Raw genomic sequence first — 22,677 nt, 5'->3', positions numbered from 1 at the left:
TCGTACCGCCATCTAGGTACACATTGCAGTTATATGTATTTAAGAGATATTATATTTTATCGAGTTATATTTCGTATAATCCAAAATATTACATATTTAACGCAGCTTAGATGTGAGGTAATGTTCTTGATGAAATCACCAGACCAAAATAATATTTTTATAAAGTTTTATAATATTTTCCTGGAATTAATTTGGAGAATTGTTTCGAAGCTTTACAAAAATTTGCATACATTTCATATAAAATTAATGCATACAAATTTGTGTGCTTCGGAATTCAACATGAAATATCATGCCTAACTGACAAATCTGGTTATCATAAAACGATAGTGATTCAATAACAAACATATCATTGTTTACCTACTTGTACACTCACTACTACTCAAACAAGAATTTATTGCAAATAAGTGCATCCAAGCGACATCTTTGAATGATTTAGAAACTAAAGTCCCGTTATGATAAAATAATAATTTAAGCTGTTTTCTCACAAAAGCAAAAATTGCCTGATATAGTACGTAAAATCTACCAGAACTTTTAACAAGTCGATTTTGTACGAACTTGCAAAGTTCGTAAGACAACATGCGTCCTTTTGGCTTACGCACCATAATTTGCACGTTGTAAAACTTTCCAGGTTTTAATTTATCTATTTTCTGTGTCAAGACGCTTATTCTGAAACAACAAACATTTACAAATACAAATTCCCCATAAAACACATTCATTCTATTCTAATACCTGACAGTATGTTTAAGTTGTTTGCATATTTTGGCAACATCATTGCGATATACCTTGCCTCGTCTTAGTTGTCCCTTCTCATTACATTGATTGCCCTTATACTCACGATGGTTTATTTTTCCCTGCTTGACCACCATACAATAAGTGGCAGTGTGCATACCATTTGAGGTATCCAGCCCACGGTCACTGAATGACAAGTGCGCATTGTTTTATACTCTTTAACAGCGGGCAGTCTCGGCATTTCCGGAAACGGATTGAAAACGGAAGAAGTTGTTGTTGCAAAACCTGCAATACACTCATTTAAGAACTTCAATGATTAAAAATGATATTAATATCTACCTGAACTCCTTTAAGCAATGAACTTTGATTCGATTGACTTGCAGTCACGGTAATAACATAGGACTTCTTCAGTTGAACATTCGGGACACTCAACTTAGCAAAACCAAAGATATCTTTTCTTACAGCTAGTTGATTGCCATTGAAAGCGATGTTAACATCGAAAGATAAGCGCACATCGCATGGTACCACGTACAAATCAAAATGTTGTTTGTAAATGATCGCTGGAGTATTTTAAGGGACAAAGTAACCGGCCCATTGGTCAATTTAACGTAGGACATTTTGTTTTCTTTCATCACTACAGAAGGTCGCACGGAAAATGTTTCATTACTGGTTACATACCGCGGTATTCTTGAGTAACTATCAAATGCAAACAAAATGGCGGTAACACGTTGTGCGCTTTTGGAAGTATTAAAAGATTGATCCAGTAACTGGCCAATGTTGATTTTAAGTAAATTAGTGTTGGTACAATAAACTAGTTGATCTAAAATTGATTTAATCAAAATATACATGAAATGTGAACGGGCTTCTTCTGATTACCTTTTGACGACACGTAATTTTCAATGAATGAAGCCGAGAGAAGATTTTCTGTTGTATTCCTCACATGAACGTACTCATCTTGTGTGAGGACACTGCATAAATTTTTCTGAGCTCGACCAGTTGTTATCAGCACACAGTAGTTTTGCTCAAGTTGTTGAGGAGTTCTGAAAAGTTTACTTTGGTACAAAATTTACCGGATTTTAAATGATAAATAGTACTTCTTATGTTTATACCATCGTAGAATCAAGTCACTCTCACTTTTCCACCTCATTTGTAACATTTCCCGCTTTTACTATGTTTTTCCACTTTTCTTGATGTGTTGTGATGTTTGTGGCAAAAATAGAACCATATCCTTTATAGTTCATCTTAAGTTTGATTGTGTACTCTGTAGAAACATCGAATTGTCCTAGAGGAAATTTAAAACTTTCCTGCTCATTCACTATCGACGAATGTAAAAGAATAGACGTTGAATTAACTCCAATGGCGCTTTGGAAAACATTCCATTCGATCGTTGCGGAGCACGCAGTGACAATTAAACAACTCGATGCATTATTCATGGAAATATATTTGAAACTGTAATCAAATGATGCAATCATTCGTTATTATAAACAAAACCAAGATTTCACGCACGTTTTGTATTCGTCTGGTTGGAATTGTAGCATTATCTCTTTGCCATTGACCAAATGGCTGCCATCATGTTGAACTTGCGCTTCCAAGGCGTTGAAACTGAAAGAAAGCACCAGCAACAAGTGCGCGGTAAACGCACTTTTCTTCAACTCCGACATGCCTTTGAACTGCAAGGTCAAGCGACGGAAGAAGACTGCGAAGAGTTGAAAACCGTGGTGGTTCTTCGACACGCGCGAGTGGACACGGTCCCTCTCTCTAGTCGGACCTGTCCGTCAGCATAGTTCGTATTTAACTTCTTTAACTTTGTGCGGTCACGCGTGTAGAGTGCGTGTCACATCTGCCTTCGGAATTGTAGTAAACATCACTGAATTCGCCAACGCGCGAGGAAAATTATGTACATATCGATTACACGGTGATTCACAGGTAAATGATACAAATTTGCATTAGTCATACATGGGAGAAAATACGAAATAAAGACGTTTTGAAAACAGGCACACGGCGTCTAGGAAATTCATGCATTCTTTATTTATCACTTCTATAATGCACAATAATACAATCAAATGTTTTTTAATAGGATATTGCTTCAATACTACTTTATAACGCTTTCAATCATCCAAAACCCTAAACCGGGTGGCTGCTTACATGATAACTCATACATTTCCCCTGTTAAAAGTTAATTGAGCATGTTAATCCATAATTGGTTCCGTTCAGTTACACATTACAATTACACTGATTAAATTCAATAATATTCAATATTCAACTTAAATGGCAGCCAGCGGCGACCAGAATTAATACGTTACACGTGTGTACGAATACGAAGCGTTAGGTTTCGAAATTGGTATTTTGGTAGTGCGTGGATACGGCGAGTTCCGGCTGCGGCAAACCGCATCATCCAGCCGCGGCGATTGTGGTCGGGTCTGGTAAGGCATAAGAGGTGTTCGAAATGGTAAGTACTAGTCTACGTACGCTAGGCTACAAAAATACTTCTTCGAGGTAAGATGTAATGGATGAGGAACCATCGATTGATTTAGTCGCGAGTAGGTGTGACCGGATTCGCACCACCATCCCAACACTTGCTTAAATATTACGTAGATAAAGACGTTATAGAATATATTTGGTGAAGCGTCGCCCGTCTGCCGGCGACGTTTAGTAAGAATGCGAATTTAGAATATGTGTGTGTGTGGTTTGGTAGATAGTGTATATTGTGTTCAATCCTTCCAGTCCTTCTTGATCTCGAATGTCCACTCCCATTTGAGGTGCTCGTTTTGTCGTCGTCGGTAAACAACGACTGAACGGAATAAGTGCCGCGTGTTACCATACCGGACGGCGCATCCTCCGACGGCGTCGTGTATGACTGAATCTCGGTTTTCGGCGCGTACGAACCCACCATGTGCGTCATCTTGTCAACTACGAAATAAAACGCAATTATCATCATGATTTATATAAATATGCACATATGAAAGCGACAGAGTGAAGTCAAAGTCAAAGAGAGAACATATATAGAACGTAGAGTAGAAAATGAAAAAGCTGTGAAGTTGAAAATGTCGTCTACGAGAGTAAAAATCCCGACAGTGCAGTACTGTTTACCTGGCTCGTCAATCCCTATGCAATTCGCAAACGTACGCAATAAAATTTCACATTATCTTATCAGTAGCACGCGAGAAAAGTGAGAGAGAAACGTGGAATTACCTGGAACGCCCAACCGATAAGTCTTCTGCACGTACTTGAGACCGTGCACGATCTCACGTTGCACCTGGAACTCGATGCGGATCCGGTACGACACGCCCTCCTTGATAGTGAAGGTCTCCTTCTTCAGCTTGCTGATGTCCCCGGAGAGATCCAGCGCTAGTTCCGGGCGATCAGCGACGACGAGTACTAGTCGACGGACTAATACACGCTTTGGATTATCGGGTTCTTAAAAATAAACAAAAAATCACGCAATTTAGTATGTTTTGATGATTTTGTTTGTTTTCCTACCGATGACAACCGTACAAACTTGAGCCTGCCCGAGTAATGCCTCCTTGTACTTGCGTAGACTTTCATCTTCTTGATCAGCGGCGAGAATTTCCTCGATGGTTTTCTCCGGCGGTGGGCGGTAGGAACTCTCGACGTCGGTCTCGACCCCGTCTGGTGTGCGAACGTCGCCCTCGGACATATTCGATATCGGTCTGCAATAAGACGCGATCGCTTAGCTAAATTTAGCGACAAAACCATGTAAACCGCAAACTATGTAAACAACGCCCGCTTACCTGCTGAGTGCACAGAATATGAGAATCTGAATACGTTGCGAGTTGTCTTGACAACTGTGGGACAAACAACCGTCGAAATTCGGGTGTTTTCTAAGCGTTATACGCTATTAGAAAATCAGGGTGATGTCTCCTGCGGAGGAGCGAATGAGATATGCTTGCAGTAGTGAATGCTGCGCGTTCACCGGCTCGGCACGTTTTGCAGCTGTGAAGTTCGCAGAGGGCGCCACACGTCAACGAGATTCATTTTTCAGCCGTTAGGCGCAAAACGCACACAACATGCATGCAAATATTCCAGTATTCCACTCATTTCATAAACAAATAACATAAAAGTTTACAGTTTATTAGAAAAACAAGTTCCGCATTATTAACTACATAGCATACAGTAAGTGTACTGCCATTCAATTAAACTTTATCGTTTGTTTAATAATCCATCATTTGAAAAACTTCGATATGCATACATACACTGCGCCGAATTGTTTATTTAATTCCTCTGTCTCTGTTTCACTAAAGTAGAGTGGAGTTATAAACTTCTTTGGTCTAAACATACTTGCACGTAAATATTTATAAAAGTGAATATGAATCACCGCCAGAGTAGGACGACATTGTGATCGCGTTCGAGTTGGTCCTCAAGCTGCTGGCCGCTGACGCCCGTCGAGCAGCAGATTTCATCTAGGCAGGCGCCGCCGTCCAGCGATCGCCGCAACGATGCTGGCTCACCGAGAAGTACTGGATATTTGTGCACACGGCGTACCAGACCTTCCAACACGCCGAATTGCACCAATTTACGTTCGTTGATCCACAACGCAGATGGATTCATACGCAAGCATAGATCACGAATGGTTGTGCCGCGTGTCATGGCGGCGTACATGCGAAAGACATCACGAAGCGATGGTCGCTGTCGATCGGATTTCGCAACATAACGCAGGCAACGATCCCGAAGGCGAGCGTCCTGCACTAACGCACGCAAGCGCGGCGTCGTGCAGTACACATTACCATACTGAAAAGTGGTACTAGGGCGATAGCGCCGTAATAAAGCAGATTGCGCACGCATGCCTTCACCAGATTGTTCTCAACATCGGCGAGTGTCGCAATGCGCAGCACATGATTGAAACCGTTTATGTGCGGCGCGACAGCGTGCGTGGTCAGGTCCCAGGCGCGTTCGGGTAATGGCCGCACCAGGACGGGTACTTGATGATCAGCGACACGTACTGGATCACCACGAACGTCAACAACTTTCAAGTGGGTGGCGGTTGGTCCTTCGGCGAGCGCGCATTCTCCTCGTGTGTTTAACGCACGCATTGCTTGCGCTAAAATAGGCGCTAGTTTCGGCGCACAGCCGCCTCCGGACAGGTAGCTGTTTTCTACCTCCATAGCCATCAGGTACTCGGCGAATTTCATCACCACCGGCTCGTAATGCACGGTTCTTGCATTGCTATCGCAGACGAAACATAGATTGAAGTGAAATGCATTGCGCGCGTATTTTTATCGTCGATGCGGACAGGAAAGCCGAGAATTTTATGTTCGGCTAAAGTTCTGCAACAAAATAGTATTAAATATTTTTATTTATATAATTATTCAACAGTTTATTGCATACACGGTGATTGTGCTGCGCTGTAGTTCGGCCTTCGTGATGATATAGACGCTGATGCTGTCGAAGAGTTCTTTGGAAATGTAGTTCTCCGGCACCTGGCACGAAATCATCGGCCCTTGGGTCGGATGAAACTCGCAGAAGAAAATGCATCGGATGGCGTTCTGCTTGGCCGGGACCACTTGCATTGCACGGGAACTTGTTTTCTAAGATTATTTACATCACGACGATCTGTACAACATTGTTTCGCAGCTGATCAGACAGCCGCACACTTCTTTTCTGACATTGATATTCAGTTGTCAACGCACATTAAGTTGCCTAACTCACAACTAGAAATTCGATACAAATGAAAATAAATAAACAGATAAAAACGCAAAAATATCAACACAAATGAATGAAATGTGTGTTGAAATACATTGCTTGTGCATTTAGCATCTTGCTGTAATTCGATTATTATGATTACAACTGCCTTGAAATGAATTTAATCGAATTGAATTGACCTTGCCATTTATATAACCTGTAACTTAAATCAGTTTCACTTTAGTAAACTTTGTAATAACTTTGTAAGGTAGTGAAATATTTGTTTTGATAAAAATGGCTCAAATCATGAAGAATTTAAGTAGAAATTTCCTTTTCAAAGGAAAATATACTGTTTTAACAACTGTACAACACAAGTATTCCCAAGTACATAAAAGTGAGAATAGTTCTGAATTGATTGTAAAACAATTGGAAGGCAAGGATTCTGGCATTAGTGTCATGGGCTTAAATCGACCAAAGTCGCGCAATGCGTTCAGCATGAGTCTGGTGGATAAAATTCACCGAGCACTCGATGATATCGCCATCGACAACTCCGTCAGAGTGCTGGTTGTGTGCAGTGCAGCTCCTGGCATGTTTGGCTCAGGTTACCATCATTACTCAGCGAAAATTAATCATAACTTTTGAACAATTGCATATTTCCAGGTGCTGATTTGAAGGAACGTGCTACAATGTCTCAGCAACAAGTCTCCATATTTGTTTCTTCTCTGCGTGCGATGATGAATAAGTTTTACGAGTTGCCAGTGCCAGTGATTGCCGCCATTGATGGGCTCGCACTCGGCGGCGGTTTGGAGTTAGCATTAGCATGCGATATTCGTGTGGCGTCTTCTGTTGCCAAGATGGGACTCGTCGAGACAAAATTAGCGATTATTCCAGGTGCCGGAGGCAGTCAACGCTTGCCACGCTTGATAAATCCTTCAGTTGCGAAAGAGTTGATTTTACCGCGCGCATTTTCGACGGTACAGAAGCGCAGCGTCTTGGTGTTGTTAATCATGCTGTAGAACAAAACGACGCTGGCGATGCTGCGTTCCAGAAATCAGTTGAAATTGCGCGTGAAATGCTGCATAACGGTCCATTTGCGCTGAAAATGGCCAAGGCGGCGATCAATCAAGGCATGCAAGTTGATCTCAAAACAGCTTTCAAGTTCGAAGAGGCGTACTACGCACAAATCATTCCTACAAAGGATCGTGTCGAAGGATTGACTGCATTTAGAGAGAAACGTCCACCGAAATACATTGGCGAATAAGGTTTTATTATAAAAAGAAAATACATATTTTACTACTGTTTTAAACATGTAAATGCATTTCCACCTAGCGGACGTTTACATAACTAAACCGGTTTGCAAGCTTACAATCTCGGGTTTGACAGTAGTCAACTCGCCTCACGGCAGTTTTTGTTTGTTGCTGATGTGTGTCAGGCGCGTTGATCGCCTGCGCTTCCCGTTCGGTGTCGCGTTCGAACCGTGCGCGGCGTAGTGATGTGAGTTGCACGAGGAGGTGTGCCGATCCGTGGAACATGAACCGCCTCAGCAACGGTAAGTGTAGAATCTAGAACGCTGTGCCTTTGAGATGCACAGCCGCCTCCGATGCATTGCACGCGTCTTTGCATGTGCGGGAGTTTAACACGAATTCATTGTTTATTAACGTGTTCGCAGGTCCGTGCACAGGCTCAAACGTCACGATGGACATGCACAAGGACTGGCAGCTGGAGCTGCTCATGGAGAAGCTGCGTGCGAAAGCATCGCAGATGAAGACTTTCTCGGAGTCTTCGAAATCCATTCGAATGACACTACTGGTAGGTTATGTTGGCATTTATTCGCATAATTTTCTTTAAAATTTTTGAAAATAGTGTTATTAATATTATCTTTTTAAATTTATAATAGGATAAAAGGTATGCCCTGGATAGTGTGGAGAAGACACTCCACCAGAAGTGTTTGGACACTCTACAGCATTCCATCAAAGTTACTTCACTGCAAAGTATGGTAGAGAGATTGGAGAGTTTAACAAGACAACTTGGGTGAGTTTTATTCAAGTCTCTTGAGAAATATCGGCATTAATCACCATTTTATTCTTTCCATTAACAGTTTGAAGTTTGTACAAGCTCCCTCTGGGGTTGAGCTGTTCATATCTTCAGACATGTTCTACTGGAGATCGTTTTGAATCAAACCGGCGCCGTTTGCGATGTCAAAGTACATCATGAAGGCAGCCTCGAGCAGAAAAGCTGCGAGGAGTTAGTTTCGTGCCTGAGCAAGAACGATTTCGCTGATTTCACTGCACAACTCGAAGGATTCGCTTCTATCTACCAGTTGAACGCCGAAAAGAAAATCAAGGCGAAGGCGTTTACAGCTTTACAATCACTAGAGGCTGACCTGAGCATGCTAGCGCAATTGCAGACATTCATCAAGGAACCATTCAACGTCCTGCACAAATCACCTGTTGGTGTGTTGGAGAAGCGTCGTGGAGGACACGCCATGCGCCTGACCTATTTTGTCTCACCGTACGACCTCATTGACACAGATCTCGAAGACATCGAGCCGATTAGCGTTGATACTATACTCGAACGCCGCCTGGGGTACAGCGTCACAGTCTACATGGAGGGCTCCACCGCGCATAAATTGCAAACATCTACGTTGATCAGTGTGCGTAGCCATAATGGTAAAACACGCCGTCTTATGCGCCACTTACATCACAGAACAGTGCGCTTATTCCAGCCTGCTTTGTCTTGAAACTCAATCGGCCTATGCCGATGTGCGTCGCGTTATTACGCCAGATCCAGGCTATTACCGATTTGGAAATTGCGGACTGTTCATCTACACATCCACTGTTGAGTCTTATCGCAAAGCATACCAGCGACGGCAAACTTGATTCCAGTAACAATCGTGGTCTCTTCGTTACGTTGCCCGATCAAACTCACTGTTATTTCATGACGGAGAGTCGTAGCATGCAAGGGGTGCTTGTCAGTAACATACCTTTCACACATCCGGCGCATGTGGCGCAGATTCTTGTCTTTTAAGGCAACAGGCGCTTTTAACACGTTGATTGCCAGTTGTATTCGGCCGAATAGCAATCAGGACTTGGAAAATATGGTGGTTTTAGAGGTAAGCGCTTTGGGCTGGACGCATATCTCAATTGCGTTGGAACATCCACTTGAAGAGAGTCTGTCGATGGCTGAGATTGACCTCTCTGATATATCGAATCTTACCTGTAAGATATATTCTCCGGCTCATTGCCCCGATGAATGCTACGGATATAGCGTCTGAACTTACTTCGAAGGTGCTCAACCGCAGTTTCTCGATTCCGATCACGATGCGTTCGATTCTGGTCTATTGGGAGAAGCAGATCGTTCGCCAACAAAACCATTTCAACGGGCTGGAAAATTTTAACTTGCCCCTCGGCGCTGGGGATCCGGGGGTAGAAACGGTAACTCGGGTAATACGTTAGGCGAGAGGGAAATCACACCGGAGCCTTCTGGCCATGGCATGCCGCTTATGTCGCATCCCCATCAAGGCATGTTTCTGAACGAGTCGCTTATGAGCGGCGCTAGTTTCGCTGGTTTTCAATCGGACGGCGCGACGGTGACGCCGGTGCTGACCAATGTTGAGCTGACGAATATACTCGCCGGCGGTGATAAACCGAAGCGGGTCAAGCGTAAGGCAACGGAGGACGCGTGGAAAAGCAGTGCGAAGCGTAAGCCTGGTGCTGCTGACGATGAGCTGCTGGATGCCTCCAGTTGTGATTCCACGTCGCGTAGTACGCCGCTATCGCAGGATGCTGAGATTGCTACACCCAATTCGGTGTTGGGGTTTCACTCCGATTTGGAGCTGAGCGCACTGGACGCTTCTGAGCTGATTGGTGACAAGGAGGCTGACTTCGATACTGATGACTTGGGCTATGTGGAGGAGTTGCTTTCGGGTAAGAAGGATAAATCGCCGCTTTTGCCGGATTTTGAGACTAATAAGTTAGTCTCTCCGAGCGTGAGCATTACCCGATTCATATGGCGGGTGCTTCGAGTGGTTCTTCAACGCCAATCACAACATCGTCTGATCAGCGACGTTCTGGGATAGAGATTTTTCCTATCTCTGCTGCTTCAGCGCAGTTATCTGGTGCTGTGACTATTACTCCAATTGCGCAGAAGTCTGACAAAGACCGGAAAGACAAAAGTGGTAAACGGTCGGATGATAAGGCGCGGCTAGAGAAGAAAAGAAGCGTAAACGCGAGGGTTCACCCATGGGCCCACCGGAGAAGATTCCGTCCAAGGCGGATATGCTACCGAAACCACCCGGTGCTAGTGGTGGTAGTGGTGGAGGTAAACCACCGGAAAGTCCGCCGAATTCACCCAATATGGCTCGAAAATTCAGCCAATCACCGACACACAACCGTAGCCTTAGTGGTAAACTCAGCCCTAATCTGATGAAGTCGACTATTAAGACCCACAGCCCTAAGCATTCACCTGCGCATGTTCCCAGTAGCCCAAAACATGTCCTACCCGGTATTAGTAGTCCAAAGTCGTCGCCCAAACACCCGTCCACAAGCGGCAGCGGCAAACCGAGCATGTCGACTCTAAAAACGCAGCAAGCTCCCCGTCTAGCAAGAGCGACGTGAAGAAGTCCGGCTCGAAAGATTCCGCGCGAGAGAAGGACAAGAAGACGGGGGTAGTAGCTACGTGAACGCGACGAAAAGCGGCTCCAAGAGTGCGCTGAAAGTGAAGCCGCTTGATCTGAACACACATGCGATTGATATGGCGGGTAGCAGCGTGGGTGGAGGTTCTGAATCCGGTACAACTTCGCCTGGTCTTGGTACTGACCTTGTCAAATCCAGCGGGGGCTTAATCAGATGCGAAATCGCAAATCGGGCCAGTTATCCGCTATCGTCGATAAGTTAGCCAAGGCGCAGAATTGTGACATTGCCGCTGATCCAACCAGTAAGCCGAAGGAACGTGCCACTACACCTGGCAAGGGCGAAAATCCTGGCATGCCACCAAAAAGTGGTTCCGCTTCGAAACTGGGCCAAGATACGAAGAATTCCGAGTATGTTTTGTTGAAACATTCATCGGATTGCATGAAACTGACCATCAACAAGACCCGCGCACGTGAGCCAGGCGCCAAACCGATGAAAACCTGCGGGTCTAGTTCAAGTTCCAACAGCTCAGGATTAACCTCGGCGGGTATGAGTGGTACTGGCTCGCCGAAAAATCACACTGGTTTAAAACCCGGTGTTAATTCTGGACCGGCATCGAAGAAACCACAGCAGCCTGGATCAACTAAACCCCTTAGTAGTAATCCTAACGCCGGATATCCCTCCAGCAGTATAAAGCCTTTCAAATCCTCGTCCACATCATCGTCTTCTTCATCTGCTTCATCATCCGGAATTAAACCAATGAACTCATCTGGTTCCCTGCCGAATTCGTCGAATCCGAAGAAGATTCTCAACTTCTATCCGCCCAAGAGCAGCTCTAGTGATCCTGCCCGGATGAAGGAGCGACCCAAAATTAGTAAGAGCTCCTCTGAGAAGTCGATTTTGGCAAAGCAGATAAAGGCAAGGCTAGCCCCACGCAGGATACGGAGAATCTGAGTCTAAATTTCCCCAGCAAGAAGCAGTTTGACAAGAGCTTTCAAATACCGAAGCTCTCTGCGCGTACCGGTGACGATAAGAAACCAAAGCCGGTTGAAAACAACGTATTGGGTGTTAATAAGGATAAACTACTGGATATTTTTGCTAGCAGCGGCGTGACGAGCGCGCCCAGTATGGCTAGCAAAGATCTTTAGGCGGCAAGTACCAGCATTCACTACCAACGACCAAACTCTTCGACACCACCATGGAGGCAAAGATTCGCAGTTCAATGAACAGCGTTTCCATTCCGAACAGTTTGAGCATAAGCGCTTCAAACACAATTCCTAGCACCAAACATCAGGACCAACCGCTTGCAACAACCGAGGAGGAAAAGAAACCCAAGGATGACGCGTTAGGCAAATCGTTTCCCATATCAGCCAGCGGCGCGCCATCATCTAAGCAGTTTGCTTCCGCAAGCACCGAGCCGCTTGGCCTTGCAGGACGCAGCATTGATCTAACTTCAAAATTTGTCGCTCCGGCTCCGAAACTAGACGAAAAGAAAGTCGAGAATAAAAGCAAGGAAAAGATGAACTGGATTTTGCCATGGCGGCATCCATCAGCTCACCAGGAACGGCTGGTGGTAGTGAGAAGAAACTTCCGCTACCATTCCCGCCATCACCATCCGTCAGCGTGCACATCGTGAAGTCTCCAGCGCCCAGTCCGCACATCGCTCCTAGCCCGCACTCAGCGACATCGCCTGGGATCACCGACGACGAACTCATGGACGAAGCACTAATCGGTCTGGGCAAATAGTGCAGGCTTATGTACATACGAGGGTGGAGATGTTTTATTACTTAGTTTATGGTGTGTAGGTAGGAATGGACGAAAACGTTTGATTTGTTTGGCAGTGTGAGGATAGAATCAAAAGCGGTCGCGTTTGGATTCCGATCGAACTCATATAGTCATAGGCTGTGCCTTATCGATGGCGTGGTCGGCATTAGCGTTACGTTCTACGTTCAGCGCTTTCTTTTCTTGTTATGCTCCTTACAGTCATCTTTGACAATCAACGCTCTGTTGTGTTGTGAAAATCCGTTTTCCTTTTCGATTGCGCAATCTGATTATGTAATTTTACTAATCGCATAGTACAAATGTTTCATTTTCTTTCGACGATACATTTATTGTAATTATATGGTAATACTGATAATTATTAGAGAGAAAGATTCATTCGGCAATGCGAACACATGCGAGCGGCGCACGTTGACAAAAAGAATTAAATTGTTAAGCCGCGGTGCATTCGTAATTACTAAGTAATGAATTAAGCGTAAGAGATGACTATTAAATTAAGTGGCTAGAAGTGCTGAATACACGTATTCAATATTGAAAACTTGTTAATTCATTCACTGCATTTTTAATGTAAATATACTTAAGTACATCCTACTTTAGTACAATTTCTGCGTATTATTACATTCAATCGAGTGAGTTGATTTATTTAAATTATATTTAATTGTTATCTTACGTACAGTTTTCGCGTCCTGTGTAGCAATTCGTTCACTTTCGCTTGTATCCTTCTCGAATTTGCCCATGTATAATTAATTGAATGATTCGACAATTTTGAGAAATTGTTATTTATAAAACCGGTCGATATCTATCGAGAAACGAGAGCAGCAGAGAAATGTAATGATATTGAAATAAAGAAAAGTTAATCCGATTTTCTTGTGTGTAATCCGCATGCACGTAACCATTTTTCATCGATCAATTGTCATAAATTGCTCTGCCTCAAATAATACGTAATTTCATCCTGATAATTCGAAAGTAATTAAGGGTTTGGTTTAAAATATTGAATTTCTAACATTTACCATTACACACATATTTTTATTTCCAATGAGAAAAGAAAATACGTTTTATTTACACACAACTTTCAGATATTTTATAAAATATATTATATTATTGTGCATTTGCGGTCATTACAAATTATTCAGTAGTAGTGTAGCTGTTGGGCTGTGCTTGGTAACGCATATCTATCATTCGCTTCATTTGCCTGGAGCCGTCGTGCAGCAGGATGCGATTTTCTGCTATTTCACAACGCAGTTCGTTTATAATCTGTACTAGGCTCAACACACATACCCACATGTAGATTAGAACAACTGTAAAATGAATTAATTGTAAGTAAATAGTGGTTTTAATTTAATTGAAAAAAGCAGTGTGTGTGTGTGTGTATGTGGGTGGGTACGTCCACATACAGTATACACTTTTTTAAATATAACTCTGTGATTTACACGCTGTTGACACTGGGGTGCACATATTTGCATTAAATTCGAAACGCGCAATGTGCGTTTGTATCAGTGAGATTCACCATGTCCATGTGAGTTCACGCGACCTGTGCAGCAGATTTTTTGCACCAACTAATTGTTTGTTATGATCTGTCAGTGAATTGTGTTACACAGAAACACACAGTCCAACAGGTATGGGAAGGTGGGGCACAATGGACCCTCAAAATTTTTCACACAAAATGTATTTAGGAGGTAAAATGGACTGCCTAGTCTTTAAAAAGGCGATTATTTTAAACCAGTGGTTTGCAGTGTTGTATTAGATCACGAGAAAATTGAGTTAAGAAAATATTGAGTTTTTGGGGCCCATTTTGCCTCACTTTTTCATTGTTTCTATTTTTAATGAACAGAGTAAATTAAGGCCAAATACTTGACAAAGGACAAAAAAGTGAGAAAAAACGGAGTATTAAAGCTTTTTTTCTTAAAGGGCCCATTTTGCCCCACCTTTCCCTATTTATCTATTTTTTGATTTGCATATTTCTTTATTAACTTACTTAATCCCAACGCACTCAAATTACTAGCGACGATAAGCGCGCCCATACCAAATCCGCGTTTCTTAAAGTTGATGAGCAACATTACGGTCAACACCAACATAAAGATAATGTAAATCATATCAACCACTAAAACGGGTACAGCATTTTGTATTTGCACTGAAAGTTAGAAATAAACATTGATTTAATGCATTTTAAATCAATTTGTTTTAATTTCAAACCTACCATTAAAGAACCGACGATTATTAGAACGCACGATATGAGATAAATGGCGGAGAAGACGGCTAAAATAATAAGCAGCACGTGTGGATCGTCGGCAAACGAAAGGAAGAGTTTGTTTTCGATATTTAGACTCTCGACGATCTCGTTGAGAAAGTCGCGCACATCTTCTTGATTCTTGATTGTAATCAGCGATATCATCAACCAAATTGCTGCTTGAATCTTTTTATTATTAAAAGAATTTATAAATATTAATACTAGTTATAATAATAAATGTATAAAAATTTATAAAAGTTTTACCAATGATAAGATTCCGACAATCACTGCTCCCAAACGCATCGAAAACCAGAAGAAGAAACGTTGCATTAAGACCATGACCAATAAATTAAAATTGAAACTTTATACGTTGCACACTGTGGTTTAAATTGTGCCTTCGGTAACCGCGCACGAAGCAGGACTGATGTGAATGTCGTCCAGGACGAGAATATAAAGGATATAATTTATTGGGTGACACGAGTGTGATGTAAAGAGACGCAACATAAAAACACGATAAAAATCATGTTTTACTCATAAATATGTGTACACTCAGTATAGGCAATGAAGGATAATTGTGAAATTGTGGAAAACTATTTATTAATGAAAACGAAGCAAGCGATATCAATGATTCATCTTCAATACATTCACGTCGCCGGCAATTACGGTTGTTCTTCCATATCATTCATAGCGTCTCTTTATTATCGGTACCTATTTATTACCTGCTAATTAATCTATCCAGAACGTACCGAAAGTGCTATAAATATCTCGTTTAGAAGTAGACTTGCGGAACTAACGCAGAAAAGATAAATTAGTTATAAGAACAAAATATATATTGAATTGTAGACATTTTCTAATAAAATAAAATTAGGAAAATTATATAATGCAAAAGTATGATAGTCTCACATTAATTGAACAAATTTGTTCAATTGTTATGAGTTTGTTATTGCATCATTACTATACCAACAATAGAAATGAATACAATATGAGAGTCATTTAGATCTGAAACAATCGATTGTGAGTATAATAAATGAAGAAGTTTTCAGAAATCGTCACTGGTGTCGGAGATATTTATAGCTCATAATGATGGGGTTTTAAACTTCCGCTAGTGAAAGGCAAACAACGAAAAATGAATTATTGATTGCCTAATATTCTCATATTAATGAGGATGTATTTCAAGCTTCAAGTTTTTATTTTTCTAATCATTTCTAATACAGAATCTACAATTAGTCAGCGAATTACATCGACTGGAATAAAGTGCGTAGTTGCGTTTATTTGACCGTTGAGTTCACGTAGCGCCTATGCAGAAACGCCAGCGGCGGTGATTGATACTCAACACGCCCGACTGTCCCGCCGTCGAGCGCGATTGCATTGCTCAGAAATGAATCGTATTCGGGTTGCCACCGCCACCTTCGCGGTTTATCGCGCCGAGAGGCTGTTTTGCTTCACCGGCTTGATGTACTCTTGGCAGGTGGTTATGCTCGCGTTCTCCCGCATTCATGCAACTGAAAATAAAACCAGCGAAACTATTTTTGTGAGCTGTTTTGAAGAACTAAAACAATACCTGATTAACGCCTCCAGCAAATCTCGGTTTATTTTTTCTTCTATCTCGGCAGATTGACGATTTTGAAGGTTTCGTGTATCAGGAAACAGCGTTGGGTCACTGCGTGCGCTCCTGCCGAAACCATTTCCGGCCAGCAATGAATCAAAAGATCCACGACGGTGTTGTTGTTTCTTCAGATGATCCGCTTTCCTTTGATTTCTACAGATTAATACGACAAAAGCACAAGAAATCGTTTGTTTATTTATGTATTCATTATAGTTTGGTTATAATGGTCATCTTTTTTTATATCCATAAAGTTTGCCAATTTTAACTGATTGTTTAATACAATTTTTATGAATTTTGTTTGAAGAGGTTGTAGTTACGTTTAGTCAAATACGAAAATCTTACCTTTTGCTATTAACGCGGAAACGGCGTCCAATGTAAGTAAGGAGTCAAAATTGGGCATTCCTACCACTGAATGCTCAAATCCTTTGTATTTGCAAGAACAGTTAAAGTTAAACAATATGTTAGATAAACGTAGTGCAATCTTGCTTTACAAATTTATTAGTATCGAATTAAAATAGTCGTTACAAAACTCTAGCTTAGTTAGAAGTAAGATTAAAGAAACCAACTCGGAGTTACAAGTTTTCATCGTTGTCGATTTCGACAGTTTGAAGGTACGGCAAGAGTGCTTTGACGCTGCGCCCGTTGAGGTGCCCACCCCAATACCATCCAACGATCTTCCGTTTAAATTACCACCGCCAATGTGATCTAAGGACCTTCCGTTTAAGAAACCACCTCCAATACCATCCAGCGATCTACCATTAAGATTACCACCACCAATTTGATCTAAGGACCTTCCGTTCAAGAAACCTCCTCCAATACCGTCTAGCGACCTACCATTAAGATTACCACCACCAATTTGATCTAAAGACCTGCCATTTAAAACCCTCCACCGATACCGTCCAAAGATCTTCCATTTAGATTTCCACCACCAATGCCATCCAAAGACCTGCCATTCAAATGACCGCCACCAATATGATCCAATGATCTGCCGTTCAAGTAGCCACCTCCAATACCGTCCAGAGATCTGCCGTTTAAATTTCCGCCCCCAATCGTATCTAATGAACGCCGCCCGAGTAGCGTTCCGCCACCGATGCTGTCAAGCTGCTGCTTCGCAGAGAATTATCCTCCCGCCGGACAAGAGACTTTTGCAAACCACAATTTCCACCTACGGACCTCCCGTTCAAGAAACCACCTCCGATGCCATCTAATGACCTGCCATTCAAAAACCTCCACCAATGCCGTCGAGTGACCTACCGTTAAGATGACCACCGCCTATTCCATCCAACGAGCGCCCATTTAAATAACCCCTCCGATGCCATCCAAAGATCGATCTTCAAGAGGTGATCTTTCTGTATTGTGATGTTACGGCAAAAGTCAAATAAAACGAAAACAAATAATAGATTTTCATGACATTAGACTTACCGTATTTGCTTAGTTGCGACTGCAAATATTGCTTATTCGAATCCTGAAACCAAATCAGTGCAGACTTAAAACGTGACATTTGAAACTGATTTTACTGTATTTAGATTTCTGCTTAATTAACTTTGGTGTTTGTCAAACTACCACACTAGTAATTAAAAGAATCTTAGTAAAATTTGAACATAAAATCAATTAGTATAGATCCACGAATGAAAAAGCCGTTGAATGTATTGAATTATTGTTGTCTTTGCAATTTTAATCAAATGTGGCGTTGACGCGACACCTACTAAACATTTTAATCGAAAATGTCTGTGTGTCATGCATGCATTAAACTTTTTTTAAATAATTGGATTAAAATGAGTGACTTACAGTTGGAAATGCTTCGAATGCACCCAGCATGAATAGGCCAACGAAAAGGAACCCCACATGATGGCGAGTTGGAGATCAGCACTTGTTGCGTTGAGATTGTAGAGTAGGTAACGACTGCAGGATCAGGATAGTGCGCGCATGGAGCAAAAGCGGCCAACTCTTCCCGGAGCACAATCCGCTCGTGTTTTATACCCTGCACCTGCTGCAGGAACGCAGGAGGACGCGATAAAAAGTGCTCCCACACGAATGCGAAAATCGGCAGGTACTCACGCGGCGGGGAATTGTGTGACGTGCGAGACGTGAGTGGAGCTTGATGGCATATCAAAATAACAAGCCCGATCGACTGTGACGTGTAAGAGAACTAGAAACCCTTTCAATGCTCAAAATAACCATTAAAACACGAATCTGCAATAACTTGTCATTCGGCAGCGATTGAAAATTTATTGGGTACAGTGTATCAAGAACTAGGATGGTACAATTTTAATAAAGACCTTGAATAACACGAGACAGTCTACTTTATAAATGAATTAACTTAATGAAAGTGGCGCAGGTGAACTTTGACAAAACAATTTGCGCAACGATCAGCACAACGTCGCAATCAATACCTGGAATAAATTCAATAGAACCGAAAAGAATAATCTCAAATGCACTCATTTATTAAGGACCGGCTCAATTCCCAGTACTTAATAAAATTATAGGTACATATAAAAACTGGATATAGGAGTATAATAGAATCTACAAGGGAGAAATTCAGGACAAACTTTATTTGAATAATATTTTAATAAGAATTGGCTTATTTTAATGGACTGTTAAATTACTGCGTCATGTTAGTTAAACACCTTCTCGGTGATTATGTTGTAACACATAGTTGGTGGTAGCTGAAGTGCACCATATGTCGCGTTAATGAACATTTATTTGATTTGATTGAGTAATGCCACTGTAACAGAAAATAACACGCATATCCCGTTGTTTGTTATGTCTACTCCATCTACTGATATCTACCTATCTACTACCTATCTACGATAGGTAGATATATACGAGTATAACCGCCGAAAACCAGCGCTTTAAAGGTGGAAGTAGAAAAAATACAATTAAATAAGCGGCTTCTATGTATTTGCGTCTCCTAAAGCGTGTCTTGTTGCATTTACCGCAAGACGAGCATCCAATACACGGGCCATAACCCGGCACGACGCAATTAAATTTTGCCTGCTTATGCGTTCTATGCCAATTTGTTTTCGGTTTCTTCGGAGCGCGCTTATCTACCTTTGTGTCTAAACCAGTCTTTCGCGACTTTCTTGCGTATTTACTTCGTGTATCGCGTTATATTCAATCAATTATCGCTCGTGTTTTGCGGCAATAGACGCAATGTTTGCTCGTCATGATTTATCACACCTAGAATGATCGCGACACATGAATCAATTCTCTACATTTCTCAGTTTCATTTAATTTTGGCTAAAAATATGAGTGATTTACATTTGGTTTTCCGTTGTGTCTCTAGTTCAATTATTGTTTTCATAAATAGATTTGCATTGATCTTTTTAATTAGAATTGCCACAGAATAGCGACAGGTCTTGCCAAATGTTAAAATAAGATTATATTAGACGAGAGATGGTGTATTTATCACATACCTCCCTATTTTCTTGCGCATTGTATCGCGAACCGTTTGGGAACATTTCACTGTATTTGCACGAGAAGTGCTTTAAATCTGCCCCACAAAAGTTGGCAAGTTCTGACATTTTCGTAAACTTGCTGTGGAAATTACGCATTGCCTCGGGAACCATTTTCACCATTTCAATGCCTTTTGCAAATTTAATTAGTGCAAGATTTTTAATAAGCCGTAGGTTTCTATCGACCCTGATAATTACGGAAACCGTTTGCGCCGCGCCATTTCAATGCAGTTTATATATTTAGATAGTGCAAGAGTTGCTCTAAGTCGTAAATGCTTTTCAGATTTGTGTGGTGTTTATCTCTCCCCGTTAATCGGAATTTGTGTATGAAGAACTTTTTTATTGTTTTGAACCAACTCCATGCTACGCTCGCTCTACGAACGTTTGCACGTTTTATACAGTTCTTACTTGCACGTGGCTCGGTACTTTTTTCTTACATTTAATAAATTGTGCATGAATCGATCATTAAACTTGTGTCTTTATTGGGAAGGAAATAATAGGGATCCACATGAGATGTATGCACATTAAGTAATGGTCTAAAAATCAACTTTTCCAAATATACACACAATACTGCAAATTTTTTTGACTTTGCCTGTTTCTACGTAAGGGGAGTGTACATATTGTGTTTTAAAATCGAGTCAAAACTATCTGCGCAATAGTCTTCTACAAGAGCACTTAAATGACCTGGTATTACGTTAGCCAGAAATGATATTTTTTAAAAACTAGAGTACGACAAAATTATTGGAAATCTTTGACCAAGAGAGAAGGCAAGAAAAGCAAATTTGTAATTGTATTTAAATTTGTATTGTCTTATTTTATTGTGGTATTATTAGAATATATTTTAATTTTTTTTGTCTTTGTTATATTAATACCTGTTATAAAACGCATAATTCTACCATGTTTACATAACCGCTTTTGAAAATTTTCGGATTTAGGCCCCAAACCTGATTTGCGCCTAGGGCCTCACTGGAGCATAATCCGCCACTGCCCGTGGCCTCTCTTTTTCGTAATTTCTTCGATTACCTGCTACATTGATAAGTCTGTACCGCTCGCTTCCTTTTCGATCTCGTTACAGAATTTAGTTTTCACCGTATCTCTTACCTCGCATTGATCTTTCGTAATCTTAATTTTGGCAACGAGTTTAGTAGTGACAAATAATTGATACCAGTAATTGTAAAACGCGTTTGCGTTTTGCGATGTCATCGGCTGGCACACTTTGCACTGTGGCTTGTTTGTGTTATATCTGAAGATCGCATCGTATATAAAATCTCATTATTACAATAAAATTTATAACGGTATTTTATTTATTTCTCACTCTACCTTTGTTATATGATATCCTTCAAATTTCTTTGGTATCCGTGGAGAAATAAGTATAAATTTAAGTTGTCTTGTATTACTGTTGTACTTTTGTAGTGTACTCTATCGAAAGGAAAATTGACTAAACTTGTTGCGCCAGGGTGTTATTCTTTTAAAACTTTTTCGTTTTAAATATAATAATTTTTATTTCACTGCGTGCATACAGTTTTCCTTAATGTCCAGCTATAAATGGAAAAAGTTTATTGTTTAGAATTGACCAAATTGGTCTAGGCGTTGTTGAGTAAAGCGGTAAACAACATATTTTGCGATTCATTTTAATATTATAGATTACTATTTTATTCATAATAATAAATTATTAATTTTAAGTGTATTTGTCACGATTAGTTCAGTTAATCAAGTTTTTCATACTGACACACTTATAATAAGTAAGTTACTTTTTGTCTACCCTAAAATTTATCTAGAAACTAGAAATAATTTATATGGCAGAACAACGTTTGCCCGGTTAACTAGTAATATCTAAAGCTAATTGCTCCATGTGAAGTTATATGTTATCTAAAAATGCGTGTGCGCTTTCGGACGACCGGCTCATACTTCCCAAGACGTGACAATAATTCCTAAAACTGCAAATTTTTAAAAATTATAAAATACAATAAAATTTTAATAGTACTATTGTGTTTATACACGACAAAGATAAACTTACAAAAAATAAATCCATCACGATCTGTGCGAGTACAAACTACTATATAAAGTGAATGATTTCTACATGCTGATCACAGTTGTTCAAACTTCTCAAATAGTAAACATATTGCAACTATAATGGCATCCATCAAAGTATTGTTCCTGGTGTTCGTAGCCTTTGGGTTGGTCAGCAACTCCTCGCAAACCTTTTTCCCTGGGCCAGGAGGCTCACCTGGGCCTGCAGGTCCCCTGACCTGCCGGGCCTGCTGGACTCGCTGGACCCCTGGTGCTAATGGGCCTCCTGGTCCGGCTGGACCTGTTGGACCGGCCGGAGGTACTGGACCAATTGGACCTCCAGGTGTTGCAGGACCTGCTGGAGCTGCTGGAGCTGCTGGTGCACAGGGACCTGCTGGACCTCCTGGACCACCTGGGAAATAAATCTTTCTTAAATGAAATTATATCACTTTTTGGGAATTTTGAAAATCACTACATAGTATAAAGTAAAGTCGCTTTTTTCCGGTCCCTTTGTGAGCTTAAATCTTTGAAACTACGCAACGGATTTTGATGCGGTTTTTTAATAGATAGAGTAATTCAAGAGGAAGGTTTGTATGTATA

General features: G+C 41.3%; 7 protein-coding genes, 2 long non-coding RNA genes and 1 pseudogene across 11 annotated transcripts; 3 read left to right on the top strand and 7 right to left on the bottom strand.

The window, feature by feature from the left end:
* Positions 1-49: 49 nt before the first annotated feature.
* LOC135790724 (uncharacterized) lies at positions 50-1,007 on the bottom strand. The gene is made up of 2 exons (XR_010547860.1): positions 730-1,007; positions 50-666 (listed from the first exon to the last, which is right to left on the bottom strand). It is a non-coding gene; the product is annotated as an uncharacterized lncRNA (long non-coding RNA).
* Positions 1,008-1,072: 65 nt separating this feature from the next.
* On the bottom strand, positions 1,073-2,579 carry LOC135790716 (uncharacterized). The gene is made up of 4 exons (XR_010547859.1): positions 2,236-2,579; positions 1,824-2,178; positions 1,606-1,769; positions 1,073-1,549 (listed from the first exon to the last, which is right to left on the bottom strand). It is a non-coding gene; the product is annotated as an uncharacterized lncRNA (long non-coding RNA).
* A 154-nt stretch (positions 2,580-2,733) lies between these two features.
* Positions 2,734-4,672, bottom strand: RhoGDI (rho GDP-dissociation inhibitor). The gene is given in 5 exon segments (XM_065300919.1): positions 2,734-3,493; positions 3,496-3,639; positions 3,922-4,146; positions 4,210-4,400; positions 4,482-4,672. Coding segments are annotated over 4 exon segments (600 nt in total). The 5' UTR covers positions 4,388-4,400; positions 4,482-4,672; the 3' UTR covers positions 2,734-3,440.
* Positions 4,673-4,805: 133 nt separating this feature from the next.
* On the bottom strand, positions 4,806-6,479 carry Nprl2 (Nitrogen permease regulator-like 2). Its single transcript, XM_065300866.1, is given in 4 exon segments — positions 4,806-5,483; positions 5,486-5,965; positions 5,968-6,014; positions 6,076-6,479. Coding segments are annotated over 4 exon segments (1,131 nt in total). The 5' UTR covers positions 6,258-6,479; the 3' UTR covers positions 4,806-5,061.
* Positions 6,480-6,533: 54 nt separating this feature from the next.
* On the top strand, positions 6,534-7,675 carry LOC135790602 (methylglutaconyl-CoA hydratase, mitochondrial-like). The gene is given in 3 exon segments (XM_065300877.1): positions 6,534-6,970; positions 7,030-7,317; positions 7,320-7,675. Coding segments are annotated over 3 exon segments (906 nt in total). The 5' UTR covers positions 6,534-6,663; the 3' UTR covers positions 7,631-7,675.
* A 67-nt stretch (positions 7,676-7,742) lies between these two features.
* Positions 7,743-12,148, top strand: MED1 (Mediator complex subunit 1). Its single transcript, XM_065300761.1, is given in 15 exon segments — positions 7,743-7,918; positions 8,039-8,178; positions 8,267-8,400; positions 8,468-8,526; positions 8,529-9,041; positions 9,044-9,389; positions 9,391-9,609; positions 9,611-9,789; positions 9,792-10,364; positions 10,367-10,579; positions 10,582-10,941; positions 10,944-11,030; positions 11,033-11,208; positions 11,211-11,907; positions 11,910-12,148. Coding segments are annotated over 15 exon segments (3,954 nt in total). The 5' UTR covers positions 7,743-7,899.
* LOC135790647 (uncharacterized) lies at positions 12,063-13,641 on the top strand. Its single transcript, XM_065300928.1, is given in 2 exon segments — positions 12,063-12,522; positions 12,525-13,641. Coding segments are annotated over 2 exon segments (546 nt in total). The 5' UTR covers positions 12,063-12,198; the 3' UTR covers positions 12,747-13,641.
* Positions 13,642-13,784: 143 nt separating this feature from the next.
* On the bottom strand, positions 13,785-15,414 carry LOC135790628 (uncharacterized). Its single transcript, XM_065300906.1, is given in 5 exon segments — positions 13,785-14,077; positions 14,755-14,883; positions 14,886-14,910; positions 14,977-15,192; positions 15,271-15,414. Coding segments are annotated over 5 exon segments (618 nt in total). The 5' UTR covers positions 15,346-15,414; the 3' UTR covers positions 13,785-13,904.
* A 762-nt stretch (positions 15,415-16,176) lies between these two features.
* LOC135790668 (uncharacterized) lies at positions 16,177-18,576 on the bottom strand. Of its 3 annotated transcripts, XM_065300947.1 has the most exons (5): positions 18,401-18,576; positions 18,035-18,077; positions 16,956-17,035; positions 16,568-16,767; positions 16,177-16,508 (listed from the first exon to the last, which is right to left on the bottom strand). In XM_065300947.1, the coding sequence occupies exons 1-5, from the start codon at positions 18,428-18,430 to the stop codon at positions 16,379-16,381; spliced, it is 483 nt and encodes a 160-aa protein (XP_065157019.1). In that variant the 5' UTR covers positions 18,431-18,576; the 3' UTR covers positions 16,177-16,378. The 3 variants fall into 3 exon arrangements, 1 of the variants encoding a protein (XP_065157019.1); XR_010547856.1 differs by lacking the exons at positions 16,177-16,508; positions 16,568-16,767 and adding an exon at positions 17,867-17,961 and having other exon boundaries at positions 17,004-17,035; positions 18,401-18,574; XR_010547854.1 differs by lacking the exons at positions 16,177-16,508; positions 16,568-16,767; positions 16,956-17,035 and adding an exon at positions 17,806-17,961 and having other exon boundaries at positions 18,401-18,571.
* On the bottom strand, positions 17,093-18,020 carry LOC135793294 (uncharacterized; annotated as a pseudogene).
* Positions 18,577-22,677: the final 4,101 nt, after the last annotated feature.

This window comes from Atheta coriaria, unplaced genomic scaffold (genome assembly GCF_025399875.1).
Source record: "Atheta coriaria isolate IRGN ID8LTWV9N9 unplaced genomic scaffold, Caltech_Dcor_3.1 hic_scaffold_1_pilon, whole genome shotgun sequence".
NCBI classification, from domain to species: domain Eukaryota; kingdom Metazoa; phylum Arthropoda; class Insecta; order Coleoptera; family Staphylinidae; genus Dalotia; species Dalotia coriaria.
Note: the sequence above shows the minus strand (reverse complement) of the source record. Positions and strands in the feature narration are given on the sequence as shown.

Bases quoted from the DNA above. Each gene is read 5' to 3' on its own strand.
- LOC135790668 (XM_065300947.1), bottom strand. From the start codon at position 18,430: ATGCTGGGTGCATTCGAAGCATTTCCAACT. The intron at 17,036-18,034 runs GTAAGTCTAATG...GCAAATACAAAG, and splicing joins GTCGCAACTAAGCAAATACG to GATTTGAGCATTCAGTGGTA. The intron at 16,768-16,955 runs GGTAAGATTTTC...GTATTAATCTGT, and splicing joins TTTCCGCGTTAATAGCAAAA to AGAAATCAAAGGAAAGCGGA.